The sequence below is a fragment of the Aspergillus melleus genome (genome assembly GCF_016097325.1).
Source record: "Aspergillus melleus strain CBS 546.65 chromosome Unknown contig1, whole genome shotgun sequence".
Classification (NCBI taxonomy): Eukaryota; Fungi; Ascomycota; class Eurotiomycetes; order Eurotiales; family Aspergillaceae; genus Aspergillus; species Aspergillus melleus.
In genome coordinates this window covers 2937755-2954608 of record NW_025763370.1, presented here as the reverse complement: position 1 = coordinate 2954608, position 16854 = coordinate 2937755, and the positions used below count along the sequence as shown (strand labels likewise).

Genomic DNA, 16854 nt, shown 5'->3' with positions numbered 1-16854 from the left:
CGGAGGGTTGCAAGGTTCTGGTATCTAGCAGGCATGTACAAGTCCGCCAAGGCAAACTCTTTGCTTCTTGTAGACCAAAGAAGCTGCACAACCGGGGTAAATTAGGAAAGGAGGAAAGGGAGAAAGATGAAGGGAGAAAAAAAAGAAGACAACGTCAAGAAGCAGAATAATTAGAAGGGGGGAAAGAAGATAAAAACATGGTGACAGTGGTTCGTTCCTCTTAGAAGACCTTAGGCCAATGAGTGCAATCATTCCTGAGGCAGCTGGCTGCGACGGGTCTTCTCGGCCTCGAGGTTTTCGTATAGAAGGTAGAGAGCCTTCTCATTTGCCTGAGCGCTGCCCATGATCGTGAACATGCGTTCACCCGTCTCATCATGCGGCGCCTTAGCAATCGAAATTCTGGCTCCGGAGCTTCGGCGGATTTCGGTGATCTTGGTACCGCCGCGACCGATGATGCATCCGACCATGTCGGCGGGGATGCTGATGTTCTGCGTCTGAATCTCTTCGCCGTCTTCGGTGACAAGAGGGTAGCCGCGGTTAGAAATGTCGGGGTTGGATCGTCGGCTGTAGCCACCGCTCTGGTCGCTGAAGTCGGCGCCGTTGCCGGTGCGGTTGTAGGGACGGCTGCTATAGCCATTGCCGGTGGTGGAGGTGGTGCTGCTGGCGCCGCCGCCGTTGTTGCTCACAGGGCCAGAGCTAACGGACGCACGGACAGCGGGGTTATACAGGATGGTGCCGGTTCCACGTTGCCAGTCGTCAATCAGGCACTTGCCGATCTCCCAGACGGCCTTTTCGATACCTTCGGGGGTTCCGGAGACTTCGACGATACGTTCGGTAGACTGGGGGAGCATTTCCTTCTGAGCGACCATGCGAACACCCGAGGCATCCTGAATGTGCTTGATCTTCAGGCCCTGGCGTCCAATGATGGTGCCCATTTGGTTGTGGGAAATTAGGAGACGAACGGCTGAAGGCAGGTTAGTCAATTGATGTGTCAACATTAACCGGGGCTGGCCGGACTCACGGTGAGTTCCGTTGTTCTGCACGAGACCACCCATACCCATCTGCGGAGCACCCTCGAGTAAACCCTTGGCCACCAGTGCATAGGCCCTTGCGGTACCGTGCAGAGGACCGGTCACGGTCAGGACCCGATCGTGAACACCGGGCACCACTTTGCTGACACCAGCCTTGACGCCGGTTTCATCGCGGAGGTCGGCAACATTTTTCCCGGCTTTGCCGATGATGATACCGGCCTCTTTCGACGAGACAATCGCACGGAGGGTCAAGGTAGACTGGGCGTATTCCTCTTCGGTCTTGGGGGTGATCTCGAGGTCAACGTCGTCAATCATAGCATCAGTCAAGGTCTCGTCAACGACGTTGGTATCGTGAAGATCGGAGGAGTCCATGGTTTCGGGTGATGAGGTAGGATGGATAAGTAATGTTGATGATTAGGCGAGTTGAGGATTCGGTAGGTTTCCTTCAAGAATCAGTCAGCGACCAGCGCAAGACGGGTAGAAGCAGAAGCCTTATCGCCTCTTGCGTTTTTCATCGAGTCCAAAGGGAAGATAGGAGGATGGATTAGAACGTCGCAATGACTGGTTCAAGAAGCCACGGCAGATAAAGAATGACAGATGCGACAGGGCGGAGGGATCATCACGGTGCATGAACTTACCAAGTGAGAAGACCAGGGTTGGGGAGGGCGGAGAGAAAGATGACGACGATGTGGAGATGACAAACGGTAGTCCAAGGGCCTGGGAGGGGAAACCTGAATCGATTGGCGGACGAAGAGGGGGACAGGAAAAGACAAGCAGAGGGGTTTTTCGGCGAGCGGGGGTGGGAATGAAGAAGGGAGGGGAGGGAAGAAGGATGGGAGAAGAGGGTCGAGAGGGAAAAGAGGAAAAGAAGAGGAAGAGGAAAGGGAAGAGGAAGAGAGGGAGAGAGAAGAGGGGGGGGGAAGAAGGGAGGACGTAAGAAGGGAAAAAGAGGTGGAGGAAGCGAAGAAATGAGGATGGCGAAAAGGTGAAGGAAGAAGAGAAGAGAGGAAGAGAGAGCGAGAGAGAAGAAGAGGAAAAGAAGAGGCGGCGAAAGGGAAAGAAAAGAAAGAAGTCGACGGGCGGCGCTGGTTGGCTGTCGGTGCGGGCGGGGAGTGTACCTCTAGGTATCGACCGCGTATCGGTATTCTTTCTATTGCAGTCTAATTGATTTTCTGTCTATTATATTCTTGGTCATCTCTATGATGTCGTTCATCCTACGCCGACTATGCACCTACTACTACACACTCCAACACTGCCTTCTACCTCATAACCCCTCATTTATCCGCCTCGAAAATGACCTTCTGCACCTTCATGGCGTTGAAAAGATCGTATGCCTCGACGGCCTGCGAAAGAGGCATGATTTTCTCGGTCATAAACCTACTTCGTTTAGTCACCGAGGACACAAAGACACGTTCCGTCAAAGAAAATGTAAGACATACCCGAGCAAATGCTGATTCTTTTTCAGCACCTCCAATGCCTGTGGCGAAACCGATCGCACCGGGCAGCGACCCATTTGCACTCTCAGGTTCTTGCCATAGGCCTCATTGCCATCCCAGGGGATCTGTGGTTAACTCGGTCAGAATCAGGCATCTGATAGTAGGTACCGTAGTGTTGGTGGCGAAAACACTCCACGGAGGAGGGCAGCCAATGAGGAAAAGAAGAACGAGAGTCGAAAGAAGAACATAGAAACGGGAAACAAAGAGGGAGGAAGACAGAACTGACCTCTGCATTATGCACCCCCACGCTGCTAATCGTACCCCAAGGACGTAGCAGGTCAAACGCAGTTCGCAACGCCGGACTGAGTCCAACGACCTCAATGACGGCATCCGCGCCGCGTCCGTCGGTCAGCTCGTGAACCCGCTTATCCAAACCGGCGCGGTCCTCTTTGAAATTCCACGGCTCAGCGCCCAAGGACCGAGCCAGCTCAAGTCTCGACGGGACCGAGTCGACCGCAAGAAGGTGCTTGGGCTTGTACTCCAGCGCGTTGATCAGCGCGCAGAGTCCGACGGGTCCGCAGCCGATGAGCACGACCGTCTGCTCGGAGATTTGCTCCGGAGTGCATCCTTTGAAGGCGTTGTTGGCGGCAAACCATCCCGTGGGGAAGATGTCGGCCATGAGCACGAGGTATTTCTCGTCGACTCCCTCGGGGCCCTTCATGACCGTTCCGTCTGCGTGGGGGATGCGGATCTGATCGTCAAGAGATGTTTCACTCGGTGTGAGAATTGCTGTACGTCGCAGGATTGGATCTGGTAAGTTCGCGATGTCTTACATATTGAGCCTGTGCGCCATCTAGATGGTCACATCCAAGGAGAGTGTTCTTGTCGCATCTCGACGAGAAGCCTTGCTTGCAGTAGAAGCACTGGCCACTGTACTGGGGTTAGTATTGATTATCGTAGAATGCATCGAAAAGAAATAGAGCGTATACCTACCAAGATGTCGTAAAAGCGCTGACGACCACGTCGCCCTTCTGAACCGACTTGACCCCCTCGCCAGCCTCAACAACCTCACCGGTCACCTCATGGCCCATGATAACGCCCTCATTCGTAGGCTCTACCCCGCGGAACGTATGAAGGTCACTGGCATTAATCCCGTCAGCAACCCAACATCAACGATAACAGAGCATATACAGAACGAGACTAGGACTATACAACCATACGAGATCGCCCGGAGAGATTGAAAATCCACGCGTTGCTTACCTCCCACACAGCGCTGTATACGTCACTTTCACAACGATATCCCCCGCTTCTTGAATTTTGGGGATTGGCCGTTCCTCCACGGCGACCTTGTAAGGGCCGTGGAATACCACGGCGCGCATCGTGTCAGCGGCCATCCTGATGTCAGATCAAGTAGTTCTTGTACGTTTCTGGGCAGAGAAATTGGTTGGACAAGTGACTGAGTCGAAGAAATGTTCAGCCTTAATTAGCGCTAACTGGAGCAGTGCGGAGGGGTCGGCGGCGGAATATGCAGGACCGAGTTCCCTTGATGGCGGTGGGGCCGCTCGTTGCAGATGATGATCTCGATGCAATGCCAGGGATCAAAGGGGCTTCAGTTCTAGACTCTTTCGCCGGTCCCGGATATTATCCGATCTGATATTCAAGTTTCAAGCTTCTACAAGAATATACGGATCTGTATTCGAGAGGTGGACATGCTAGATTGTGATGACTATCATTCTAACCCAAATCGACGCGATGACTGGCGAGCTTCCAGGAACTGGAGCAAGGGAGATAATCCACGTCATCAGATGAACGTGGAAATCCAAGCCAGTAAAAGAAATCAGACGGATGCTCGAGTGCAAGACAGAAAATTCAAACTCCACAAAACCAGCCATGTAGAAATTGTATGTACGCCATGTAACGCCTTTTGCCTTACTCCCTAAAAACGCTCACTGTATGAATCAGTCTTTGCAAGGATTCGCCGTGACACCTTGCTTGGTAGCCTCGCAAAAACATGACGTTTTCGCAGAAACGAAGAAAGAGCCCCCCTCTAGCACACCACGCAGAGCAGTTCTTCTTCCAGGATGAACTTGCCCTCCTTGTATTTCTCGCTGGCCTCGTACGCCTTGTCGTACTTCCATCCTACCGTTTCTCTGCACTGTCGGCAGGCGATATCCCGCACAATATGCCTTCCGGTCGTCATGCTACGCTCGACAGCCTCGGACTGTGTTATGTTCACGACGTTGTTGAAAAGGTACGCTTTGCCATGTTGGCCACGGAAGTTCTGCAAGAAACCAAGGTATCACGGTCAGCCAACATTCACCATTCACATAAGCAAGGAAGCAAACGACGAGAAGAGGGGCTCACCCGACTGATGATATCATCGTAGTCAGCAAGGTGCGTTTTGCACTGCTTGCATCCGAAGATTTTGTTGGAGGTGAGATACACGTTGTATGCAAGACCCATTATGATCTTTCCTCGGCTTTCTTCCCGCTGCCGCCCGTTGAGGGTACGTCCTGGAATGTGAGCTCGAACAAGTCCAAGGTAGGAGCAGGTGATCGTGGGATCGACCCAAAGGTTTATGTGGCGGAGGGGAAAAGAACAAGAAAAGTGGTTTGCTTCTTCTGGAAGTTCCTTCTCGCCTGAGATTGATTCTGCTCGAAAGGGGATGGGGAAGGGGGGTCCGATTCGACCGCAAGTCCAAGAGCTGATGATGGCACCGGAGAGTTGGGTTTGGAAGTCAACGCCAAGGGGATTGATTAACTGGTGGGGTTTCTGGTATTTATGTTGCTGCCGTGACGGTGATAGAGGCTAAGCAAGCCTAGGATTTAAGGTGAAGTAGATAGGTTCCAAGTACGGAGGAATATTCCCGGTAGGTTAGGTAGCAGCAGCCGGGACAACGAGCAGGGATAAGTGGGATGTGCAGCTGCCAAGGATGGAGGAGAAAGAGCAGGGCGCGGTGAGATCTAATTAAGGGAGATTGATTAATGATTATTGAGCAAGAGGACTCCGGTTGAGGGGAGGCAGAGAGATAAGGCAAACAGCGGGAACAATGGGAAAGGCTGGATCGGGCAGAAGGTGAAACCCCCGCATCAATAATACCGTCCGCTCGCGTCATGTCATTCCCCGTAGGCGGTACGACTAGTGACCTACTGTACCTGTTAGTCAGATGCTCTTCTATGACGATAGTATTTCTACGCGTGATCGGTCAGAGAATAAGACATCCTAGCAGATGACTTCCCTTAAGCTTTTGCAAATATCCTAATCAAATTCATTATGCAGTCATCTTGGGTGCTTTGCCCGGGTTTGTCGTACCCTCAAGTATGGGCCTGTAGGTATGTATGTACGGCCGCTTAGTATAGTTACATCAGAGGTACCATGATAGGTCATATTATTAGAGAAATAGACCCGCGAGTACGGAACAATTAAATTCATCGTTGATTTAACATGTCTTTATGGGTCTCCCAAAACTGCCTGCAGTCGGTATGGCCCCAGTGGTCGGTCCACCATTCCCCGAAGCTATCTTCCACCGCCTCGTCGACTCTAGGGAGTCGCTCGTCTCTTTTCAGCCCGCAGAGAGCGCAAGCATGAGACGCCTTGAGAGCCCCCTGCTCCGCTGTGGCGGTCGTGACCCGAATGTTCTCGGGGATAGCTTGAATAGGGCGTCTCCCGGAAGCCTGGATGATAGAATTGAAAAGAGCTGCCCGGTCCCGCCACATCACGATCACGTCGACGGCCTCTTGTTTCTCCTTGATGTCTTCGTTCTTGTTGACCGTGTTGAGTTTCATCCCCCCTGACTTCCCGGAGCGTGCAGGACCAATCCTCATGCTCTGGCTCAAGATGGAATCCCTCTTCCATCGCAAAGTCCGACCCGAAACTACACGTGCCACTGCTTTCAAGACGCACAGAATCGACGATGCCGCGCCGTCAACACTCTCCTTCTGCTGTAGATTTCGCCTTGCTTGGGTCGCTTCCTGTCGCAGCTGCTCAAAAAGTTGAGGAAATAGCTCAAGTAGAACAGACGGAGGAGGAATATTAGTTGGGCGGACTGCGCTCGGATGTACGGATTGGTTTGTTACGCCGGAGAATTGAGAGCTGGTTTTCTGCGTACGCGTGTTTGAGTTGCGTGTCGACCTTGTGGTATCAACCCGTGGGGTTGTCTTTACCGCACTTTCTGTAGTAGGCCCGTCGATGAAGTCCCCCCATTCTTCAAAAGGCTCTTCTTCCTCTGTAGGAGCAGAAGGTTTCGTCGGTACCACCTTCTTGGGCTGGGGTTTGGCCTTATCTTGACTGGCACTCCTAGGCTGCTTGTAAACTGCTGGCGGATTATCCTCAAGGGTAAGAGAGTCCAGTAAGTCCAGCTGTTTCGGCGGGGCAGTCGTATTGATGTTTGCTCGTTGAGGACCTCGATTGCCTGGGTTCACTCCGGCCGCTTGCCTTTGGACTGGCTCTGTTGAAACTGGCGGAGTAGGGGCTTTATCAGCGGACTCAAATTCGCCCCAGTCGTCACTATCATCATTGGAGGCCGTTTCTAGAGTGGCATCGAAAAGTACATCGCTGCCGTTGTCATACTGTGGCAATGGAGGAAAACTCGACTGGTGAAACGCAGTCTGTTGCTTTGGCAATGTTCGAGCCTGAGTGGCATGAGGCATAGGCCGACTCACGTGGTGAGATGCATCGGGGAACGCAGTATCTGAAAAAGACTCCAGATCGGGAATCAGAGAGTTTGTCTGAGGCCGAGACGCTGCCTGGTTGCCGGTGATTTGACCGGAAGACGCCCCGGCTCCAAATTCCGCAAACAAGTCGGCGGACATTTGGACCGTCAGAAGGCTGGAAGTCGCAGTATCACAAGGATTTCGCGGTTTGGGTTGGAATGGACCGGGTCGCTGTGGGCCTGCCAGACAGCCCGGATAGTTTCAGTTTCACGTCCACTGCAAGGAGCACAGACCGTAGCGATTGTGATAGGTAATTGTCCGGTGAGACGCATTCCATAGACCTGACGGATCAAGAAAGAGGGGCTAATCAAGTTGGTTATCGACAATCTGGCGGACGACTCTCTCCGTTGTGGCGGGTCTCCTCCGTAGCCGCGGTTGATCTCCGCCTCGTCATAATACTTGGCCTTCGTCTTTCCTGACTCCTCCACCACTCAACCCCTTGGAGACCAGGCAACCACTTAACACATGGTGAGATGAGGGGCATTGAAGACACCAGGTGAGCATACATGGTCTGAACCCGGTTGCGGTGTCCTCTACTGACTCGTTTTCTCAAGGCAGCGATGGAACTCCCTGTTTCGCGACAATCAGACCCCCTCTGACCTCCGAGCAGCATTCAAATCCGAACAAGGGGACGAACTATGCAACGATGGACTTAGATCGATTTGTTGGAAGGCATGCGTTTTGTAGCCATTCTCAACTGGCTATCCGCTTACCTGAGCGCAGGCATTCCTGCTCTTCGACAACCTCGACCGCACACAATGGCCGCAGAAGATCTCCGAATCGCGGAGCGCCTACGATGCCCTGAAGGCCCATTTCTTGAAATACATAAACCACCCCGACGATTTGGAGTCGACGGTAGACCCACTGGCGGATGACGAAGAGGTATGCCTCGTGTGCTTTTCTTGGTTTTGATGTGCTCGAATCCACTTCTGACGGTCTCTCCGCAGTCCCCTTGGCAGACACTTCGACGCGACGAACAGATGCGGGCAGATATATCGCAGGATGTCGATAGGTGTTTGCAAGAGAACTTCTTCTTTCGGGAACCAGCTACGAAAGAGAAAATGATCGATATTCTCTTCATCTATTCCAAGCTTAACCCCGATCTTGGGTACCGCCAAGGCATGCATGAGCTATTGGCGCCTATCTTGTGGGTGGTCGACAAAGATGCGGTTGGAACAAAGTCACTCGAAGGAACAGGCTCGACGGGGGAAGACGACGACTTTCTCGTGCAACTTCTGAGTTTGGAGTATGTAGAACACGACTCATTTACATTGTTCTGCTCGGTCATGCAAAGTACTCGGTCATATTATGAGCACAATAGACACCGATCCGCGAACGGCCAGATGGATGTCGTGCCAATCGTGAACCAATGCCACCATATTCACAACGAACTCCTGATGACTACAGATCTAGAATTGGCGGATCACCTACAAGCGCTGGAGATCTTGCCGCAGATATTTCTCACGTGAGTTCCTGCCACGAAGTTTCGCTCTCTATGTCCTACCTAACGAAGTGAACCTCGAAAACAGTCGTTGGTTGCGTTTATTGTTCGGTCGCGAGTTTCCATTCCAAGACGTACTGGTGGTTTGGGATGTCCTCTTTTCCGAAGGGTTGCGGCCGGAACTCATTGATTTCGTATGCGTTGCGATGCTGTTACGCATTCGCTGGCAATGTTAGTAACTGAGACCTGCCCACAAGATATGCCAAAGCTGACCAAACTCCAGTACTCGAAGCCGATGCTTCGACGGCTTTTACCGTGCTGCTCCGCTACCCCTCTCCTCACCCACATGAACCACAGAGCTTCGTGCGCGATGCTGTCTATCTAGAGCAGAACCCCACACCGGACAGAGGGGCTTTTATTATCTCCAAATATTCGGGGAAACCGCCAGACTCTTCCAAGCGCTTCAGTCAGTCGCATTCCCGGTCCTTCTCAGGAATCAAGTCTCACCTTCGCGGCGATCTATGGGATACAAGTGAGGGAAGCTCTCCTTCGAGGTCACCCGCAAGAGATAGTCCCAAGGGATTGGAAGCATTGTTCCAGGATGTTTCGGAAGGTATTCAACGACGCACGGAGTCATGGGGCGTTGCCAAGGCTGTTCGAGGAGCCGTGAGTGAAGCCAAAAAGAATATGCAGACGATCCAAGCAGAGCACTATTCTCGTCAAAGATACGATGAGGCTTCTTCTGCTCACACGTCTGGTGCATCATACACGCACGATTCAGACGCCGTCGTCCACCTGAAGACCAAAGTCGAAGCCTTGGAGGCGCGAAATCAAATGCTCGCAAAGACTTTAAGCCAAGCCTTGAATGACATACGGTCGCGAATGATGAAAGCCGAAGGGCTGGATACAACCACTGCCGATACCGTGAAACAAGCTCTCACCAAAGTGCAATCGGTCCAAACCTGTCTCGAGAACCCTTCCAGTCCTTTGGCCTCTGGTGTTCGAACTCCCAATGCAGCTGCAGATACGGATTCAGACAAGATATCGGCCGCACTTCCACTTGGAGGAGGTAAACCGGAAGACGAGACAAGCAGTAGCAACAAGTCTCCCCCGGTTGCCGCCGAGCCACTTGCTAAGTCGCCCACTTCGCCCGTGGCGAATGACTTCAAGAGCCGTAGTCGCCCTCACATACCATCTTCGATGCCATTGCGACACGCAACACGTCCATCTCTTGCGGATTCCGAGTTCTCTTGGATGCTGGGTGGTAACCGGCATCTCTCCAGCTTTGTGAGTCCGGCATCGGTACCGCCCGAGCAAACTCGGCACGGCGAGACGAAAGGCAAACCGAACAATCTTTTCGGCAACGGAGACGACGAGCTGAGAAGAGCCGATGCCGATCTTGATGGATTGGCATTGAGGAGTCTCCGGGGGCCGAAAGGTGGGGAATAGAAGGGTCCATGTTTCTTTTTTCTTCCCCTTGACACCCATCTTGATATACCCGCGTTCGTATACGCAACTTTCTTTAGAAGGCGAGAAACTCATGTCGTTATGAATAGAGACTAGACTCCGCAGTCAGATCTACGAAATGCTTTCTTTTATGTAATTCTTACTTCTATTTCTTTTTCACTATCATCTCCCTCAGATTTATTTCCCCTCCTTTCGATGAGGGACGTGTCTACAATAAAGAAGTAACAATGTAACTGCAGTCGGAAACATTTAGAGCGACCATTTACGATGCCCGACGTGCTAAGCTTTTCACCCTTGACACTTTGGCAGTCAAAGAGTAAGCCATTGACCTATTCATGACGGAAGGATCAGATTGCGATCATTGTCAGCTGCCCGCCTAGCCTCGTAGCATGTCCCACCTCGACATGACAAGTTGACAATTCGATCATCACTACTCCGTACGATGAGAAAGAGAGGGCACGAGGGGTTGATCTACACCGATGATCGCCAACCTTGGGACAATAGGCCGTGGTTACTTTACCATGGCGCCCGAGTCAACCTCCATGACTGAAGATCTCCCACGGAAAGTGGCTTGCTTGGACTGCCAAGAACAGAAAATCCCCAGCGTCGACCCATGGGACTTTGGGCAATCACCCAGACGATTTTCGGCGGTAGGGATTGAACCGACCAAGAGGGAAGGGGATCGGACTCTGAGAAGGGATGGCATACATAACATACATGCATGTTTTCGGCGAATGAGGCGAAACATGGGTGAATCAGTCAAGAGGAAGGGATTCGGTGGGCGGACAGTTGTGGATTGTGGTTGTATTGCAGCTCGGCCTTATTACATCACCACCTTTTACTAACTAACTAACTAAATTCCTAGTATTTAGTTATTCTATTTATTTTCTATGTCTGTAACTAGTTATGGGAATGGTCTTATTAGGTTATCCTAGCAATTATTATTAGGATTTCTTCATTCCAGCATTTCTGCTGATTCTCGGCGATTTTTGTTACTTCCCTGTCTAAATCTAATATCTTATAATTATTTTGATTAGTACTATTCGAATTTACGGTTCCTCCGTCTGTTGCCTTTTTTTTTTTTTTCTCCCTCCTTCCCGACCGTCCCGTGCTTCGTCTTTTCACCTGCTCTGTTTTCTCCTCTCTCTTCTCTTTCTTCTCATTTTCCTACCCAACTTCCTTCATCCCAGTCTTTCCTTTGGAATTTGGATGATTGTTTCTTTTTGTTTTCCTTTTGCATGTTTGTATAAGAAACAGGGGCTGGAAATAGGGAACAGCTGAAAATCAACAGCAGGAAAAAAAAAGCCACTAACAGCAGTCAATCTCCATTCATTCATTCATTCCCTTCTCCACCACAACGCGGTCACTGCCCCCCTCACTACCACTTTTTTGACTCGACTTTTCTCTCCTTCGTCCCTTCATTTTGCGCCTCCCAAAAAACCCGGTGCAGTTTTCAACCACCCCGCCAATCCCTCCTACTGGGGTTTCTTTCACCAAACCACACCACCCACCATCGTTCCCTGTTTAAATAAACCTCACTCGTCTTGAAATTTCCGACCCTCAGGCAGCCTCGTCCCCCGTGCTACTTACCCACCGCATGGTACCTGTGACCTCACCAGGCACCTGCCCTCCGCCCGCTGTCCGCTGACCCCGAACGGACTCATTTTCTTGAAGCGGCTGACTGTCTCACCGTTCGTTTCTTTAACTGACAAAAAAGAAGAAAAAGAAAAAAGAAACGGAATTGATTTGCATTTTTTTTCCCTTCTTACTTTTTTTTCTCTGATCGCAGTAACACCTACAAACGGCATCCCATACGCGACCAAGCAAAAGAAGAGAAAAGGAAAAAAAAAGCCAGAGAGGCAGAGACCAGCACAAACCTTACCGGTCTTGCCAGGATCTTTTCCTTCGCGGGCAACGTGCTTCGCCGTCTCATGTAGAAATAGATACAACCATTTCCCTTTCCTACGCTTCTTGGTTTTCTCTTGAAGTTGCGCCGCTTGGACCTTGCGACTCTTGATCGGTCCGATCGGTATCGGACGCTGCGTTGTCGCCTGTTGGGGGAAATATGGGGTCTGCTTCATATCATCCCGATGGTTAGTCTTGCGCTTTTCTTTCCCCTTATTCTTCCGTTTTGTTTCTTGCAGTATGCTTGTCGCCGGGATGGTAGAAGATGCCTAGTTGGTGGTGAGATTTACATCAATTCTTGACCAAGGAAATCATCGGAACGACGTCACAGAACAATGCGATCTGGAATCGGTTGTTAATTCAAACTATGTGACACGTTCGCGGATCTTACCTTGTTGCTATGAGCGTCTCCGACAAGCTGCAATCGCTCTATACTGCAAACTGCCTCGGCCAACGTTGAGTGAGGGAAAAGTGAATCTGCAAGAAGAAACCAAACTAATAGTTTCTTCGGCAAACAGGCGAACCAAGTCCTCTTTCGTCCCCATTGGGACCTCTGTCAGAATCGCCGGCGTCGGAATCCTACATGGGGAATATATCTGGAAACACGGATGATTCGATGAAATGCTCAATGGAAACGCTGTCGTCTGGGTATGATCACCTGTCAAGGTATGTACGAATAGTTGAAACCGTTTCGACTGCGTGACTTGATAAGGCATAGAGATACTGAAACCAAATCTTTTTTGTCTTGCAGATCCTCCTTGATTGAACAAGAACATGGAATCGGCCCATCCGGTTTAGATCGCATACGCCAGCCCCCTTCGCGAGTATTGACGTTACCGAACCTATCCACTTCCTCTCTTGGACCTCTCACCCCTCGTAACCCTTCGCCTTCTCCACGTTCTAGATCGACCTCCAGAACCCACACTACACGTTTCCCGTCAAGCCAAGGAAATGGTGCACTGGAGGACCTCCATCGATTTCCCTGCGAGTCCCTGCATTCGTTTTCGTTCGCCCAGCAGTCCGAAGAACTGCTTCACAACCGCCAGACTATCTTGAAAAGATCAATGGAGTTTATGCGCGACCGCTTCGGATGGGCTTCGGGCAATGCCGGCAGTGCCCATGCACCGTCTCGCATTGGGAGTGACAAGGAAGCTCAAAGCATGGTGGACCTCTTGTCCAAGACGAGTTTCTCGGAGAAAGAGGACCATGTCCAGTTTCGGAATTTGGCACGGGGCCCAATGACAGGTCCCGCCGATGTGGCAGGCGGAGATCTCTTTGAGCGAGCTTTCATGGACTCGCAGCCTGCTGCAATTGGGACAAATGAATTTTTCCGGGAGCAGAGCCCGTGGATGGAGCATTCGGATTCCCTGAGTGAGCTACCGAATGAGCAAATCTCGCAACCGAGAAGAGGGAGGCGGTCCACTCCCTCATCCAGGCGCGTAAGCTTAAAACGTATGGACACTGATTTCGGCGCCGTTGTCAACCAGAGCAAGCTGATGGGTTCTCTAGCACATCCTTACTCTGCCACGGATTCTTTTTCACCAACCAGCCCCTCGATCTTCGGGTTTGGCTTACCGGTTCCCGCCTTACACACCCACAGCAGCAAATGGAATCCCGTCTCACAGGCCGTCTTTAGAACCGAGTCCAAAGCACCATGGACCATTCTGGCAGCCAATGACCTGTCCTGTCTCGTATTTGGTGTCACACAAGCGGAACTCCGCAAACTCAGTATCCTAGAAGTTGTACAGAAGGATCGGAGAGAATGGTTGGAGTCCAAGCTGAGAGACCCGTCCACTGATGTCGCAGCGAAGCTTCAGTCCTCGCAGGATCGACACCGTAACAAACCGGTAAACACAAGATCCATGGGATTGGGGAACGGGGTCACGGCACAACTTCTCAGTAAACCGCCTTCTCGAACCCGGCGAGCTCAAACGGACGACGGTTACGGCTCTAGCACACGTCCTACGCGGCACTTGAACCACGTTGCCACCAAATCTCGTGGCGTTTTGCTGTGCGGCGATGTCGTACCTATCCTCAAGCGCGACGGGGCCAAAGGATCTGCCAGTGTCTGGGTAATGGAGAAACGAGGAGGGCTCATCTGGGTCCTTGAGGAGATTCAAGAGGACGTCGCCTATGTTCGTTGTGACGAGTCATGGACGATCACCGATGTGAACGGAGACACAGACAAAATCTGGGGCCAAGGCGTGGTCAAGCCTGGACGGCCGGTTACGGAACTTCTTCCTCGTATTCCCAAAGAATGTCTTCAAGGTCCGATCGACGAAGGCCTGAAGAGGATTTCCGACATGAAACATTTCGCTGCCCAGACTGCGACTGGCACATGTTTCCCAGCTACCGTGGCCAAGGATGAAGGCCGGGGTTGTCTGCGCATATCAAGTTTTCCGCACGTTGCTGGGATGATGGTTTTAGCATCGTCGACATTGAAGGTCATCAGCTCTAATTCAGTGTTTTCCTCCGCGTTGTTTGGCCAGGAGCGACCAGAGGGTCTTCACATAAACGAATTGATTCCCGGGTTTGACGAGCTTCTCGATGTACTGACTGAGGAGGAGAAAGTACCCCTTGTGGATGGCGTCGTGATCCCTGAGCCTAGCTTTCGAAGAGCACGCACGCTTTCTATTCTCCGGGATGGGAAGGCGAACGTGGCCTCAGTCTTCCTAGAGCCGACTGGACTTGCTGCCAACCATCGAGATGGCTCGACCATCGCGGTGGACGTTCAGCTGCGGGTAGTCAAAAGCGGCACCATCTTCCCCAAGCCACGGGATGACAAACTGCGGGAGGAGAATTCTGACAGTCATCATGACGCCGACCCGGAGCACCACGACACCGTCGCTGTCACCGAGCTAGTTTATGCGCTGTGGATTACGTATTCGCGACATATACATTCTTCCGGCGTAACTCCAAACCTCTCCTCTCCTCAACAAGCAGCTTCCCCTCACACAGAAACCCCCTCGGCGTTTGATCCCCCAGCGGCTTCCAGTTCCCAACCCCTCAGCACAGAGCGGACTTCGGTGGAAACCAACATACCCACGTCCACCTTGACGCAGCAACTCAGCGAGGCTGCGTCGGAACCCCTCACGGATAAGCCCGTGCAACCAGTTCCGGAGGTACGACCGGCAGACGCCAAGGAACCTCCGAAGAAACGAACGATTTCCGACTATGCGATTCTTGAAGAAATGGGTCAGGGTGCCTACGGTGAAGTTAAGCTCGCTCGCTTGAAGAAGAACCCTTCGAAGAAAGTTGTCTTGAAATATGTTACGAAAAAGAGGATCCTTGTGGACACCTGGACGCGTGATCGCCGTCTGGGCACGGTCCCCCTGGAAATCCACGTTTTAGATTACTTGCGACGAGACGGCTTTAAACATCCCAACATAGTGGAGATGGAAGGCTTTTTTGAGGATGACATCAATTATTACATTGAAATGAGGCCACATGGACTGCCCGGAATGGACCTTTTCGACTATATCGAGTTGAAGGCGAACATGGACGAATCGGAATGCAGAAACATCTTCCGCCAGGTTGTGGAAGCGATCCACCATCTTCACACAAAAGCCCTAGTGGTGCACCGCGATATCAAGGATGAAAATGTGATTCTCGACGGGGAAGGCCGAATCAAACTGATCGATTTTGGAAGCGCTGCGTACATCAAGAACGGACCGTTTGATGTCTTTGTTGGGACCATTGGTACGCTTCTTCTTCCTGCTCCCCGAGTAAAGTTGGTTTACTGATAAATGCATACAGATTACGCTGCACCTGAAGTTCTTCAGGGCAAATCTTATCGCGGCAAAGAGCAGGATATTTGGGCCCTTGGAATTCTTCTCTATACGATTGTCTACAAGGAGAATCCTTTCTATAACGTCGACGAGATCCTGGACCATCCCCTTCGAATTCCGTTCTTGCCCTTCTCGGAGGATTGCATCGACTTGATCCGGCGAATGCTAGACCGCGATGTCGACAACCGCCTGACCGTCACGGAGATCATGGAACATCCGTGGATGATTGACAACTGAGCCCTGTCTCATGATCTGACTGGGTTGAAGCCAGGATCCATCACAGGGACATTATATACGGCAGTTTCTACTTTCTTATATTTCTTCCAGAGCACAGAGTTCTCGGCTCTGTCGCATTCTTCGACACCAAACCAACACTTGCTTGCGTCAGGATTCTGACGAGCGAACACCGCACATGACGGCTTTTACGATTGGAAATGATAGAGACCGGGATGACGAATCTGACGAACACGTTTCAGTGGTCCGAGACAGTTCGCCTAGGAGGCCCGGTGAATGTATAGTTGTATACAGAGGCAAGGAAGCCGATGAGATACCCCGTCATATTGAGTTTGCTTGGCTAGATGTGGTTTTTTTGATCTTGCACCGAATCTCGTTTTTTTTTTCTATCCTACACGATTTTCTTTCCACTTTTTTTATTTCGCTTTTTGCCACGGTCTGGGGAGAATGACAAGCCATGCATATGAGATTTGATATACCCTTAGCAAATGGCGTTATCTTTGCTTGAGCTGGGTTGATGGAGGGTAGAATCCTTCTGGGACATTTAGAGTTACATAAATGAAGACAATGAATACCTCACTAACTTACACAATACATCCACTGGGTCAAAGGGAATCAAAGACCAACTGCGGGGGGATGAAAGAGTGAAAGAGAGAAAGAGAGAGCGGGGACTCGAAGTTTCGCCCCGCGCGAAACCCAGCCGACTAGCTAATTAGTAGTTACTCTTAGTTCGTCGAAAACCAACGAAGACCAGGAATTCCCTGTTCTAACGTGGGGTTCTAACGTGGAAACGCGATGACTTCATTGAACTTTGACCGTTGAAGCAAGGAGGGAGGCACT

At 51.3% G+C, this 16854-nt stretch overlaps 6 protein-coding genes across 8 annotated transcripts; 2 read left to right on the top strand and 4 right to left on the bottom strand.

Moving 5' to 3' along the window:
* Positions 1–248: 248 nt before the first annotated feature.
* Positions 249–1403, bottom strand: HEK2 (KH domain-containing protein; the record flags this gene model as incomplete). The annotated part of the gene is made up of 2 exons (XM_046082683.1): positions 249–964; positions 1022–1403. The coding sequence occupies 2 exons, from the start codon at positions 1401–1403 to the stop codon at positions 249–251; spliced, it is 1098 nt and encodes a 365-aa protein (XP_045938640.1).
* Positions 1404–2305: 902 nt separating this feature from the next.
* On the bottom strand, positions 2306–3861 carry LDX57_001039 (alcohol dehydrogenase family protein; the record flags this gene model as incomplete). The annotated part of the gene is made up of 6 exons (XM_046082682.1): positions 2306–2408; positions 2471–2592; positions 2754–3218; positions 3301–3397; positions 3461–3607; positions 3728–3861. The coding sequence occupies 6 exons, from the start codon at positions 3859–3861 to the stop codon at positions 2306–2308; spliced, it is 1068 nt and encodes a 355-aa protein (XP_045938639.1).
* Positions 3862–4514: 653 nt separating this feature from the next.
* LDX57_001038 (putative Yippee zinc-binding protein Moh1) lies at positions 4515–4930 on the bottom strand (the record flags this gene model as incomplete). Its single annotated transcript, XM_046082681.1, has 2 exons — positions 4515–4748; positions 4832–4930. The coding sequence occupies 2 exons, from the start codon at positions 4928–4930 to the stop codon at positions 4515–4517; spliced, it is 333 nt and encodes a 110-aa protein (XP_045938638.1).
* Positions 4931–5638: 708 nt separating this feature from the next.
* On the bottom strand, positions 5639–7595 carry LDX57_001037 (uncharacterized protein). The gene has a single exon (XM_046082680.1). It carries the CDS (start codon positions 7276–7278, stop codon positions 5896–5898), a length of 1383 nt encoding a protein of 460 aa, XP_045938637.1. The 5' UTR covers positions 7279–7595; the 3' UTR covers positions 5639–5895.
* On the top strand, positions 7589–10218 carry LDX57_001036. Of its 3 annotated transcripts, XM_046082677.1 has the most exons (6): positions 7589–7675; positions 7734–7851; positions 7903–8061; positions 8127–8644; positions 8709–8851; positions 8904–10218. In XM_046082677.1, the coding sequence occupies exons 1-6, from the start codon at positions 7653–7655 to the stop codon at positions 10067–10069; spliced, it is 2127 nt and encodes a 708-aa protein (XP_045938634.1). In that variant the 5' UTR covers positions 7589–7652; the 3' UTR covers positions 10070–10218. The 3 variants fall into 3 exon arrangements, with proteins under 3 accessions (XP_045938634.1, XP_045938635.1, XP_045938636.1); XM_046082678.1 differs by having other exon boundaries at positions 7734–8644; XM_046082679.1 differs by having other exon boundaries at positions 7589–8061.
* Positions 10219–13056: 2838 nt separating this feature from the next.
* On the top strand, positions 13057–16017 carry FUN31 (serine/threonine-protein kinase; the record flags this gene model as incomplete). Its single annotated transcript, XM_046082676.1, has 2 exons — positions 13057–15691; positions 15749–16017. 2 exons carry the CDS (start codon positions 13057–13059, stop codon positions 16015–16017), a joined length of 2904 nt encoding a protein of 967 aa, XP_045938633.1.
* Positions 16018–16854: the final 837 nt, after the last annotated feature.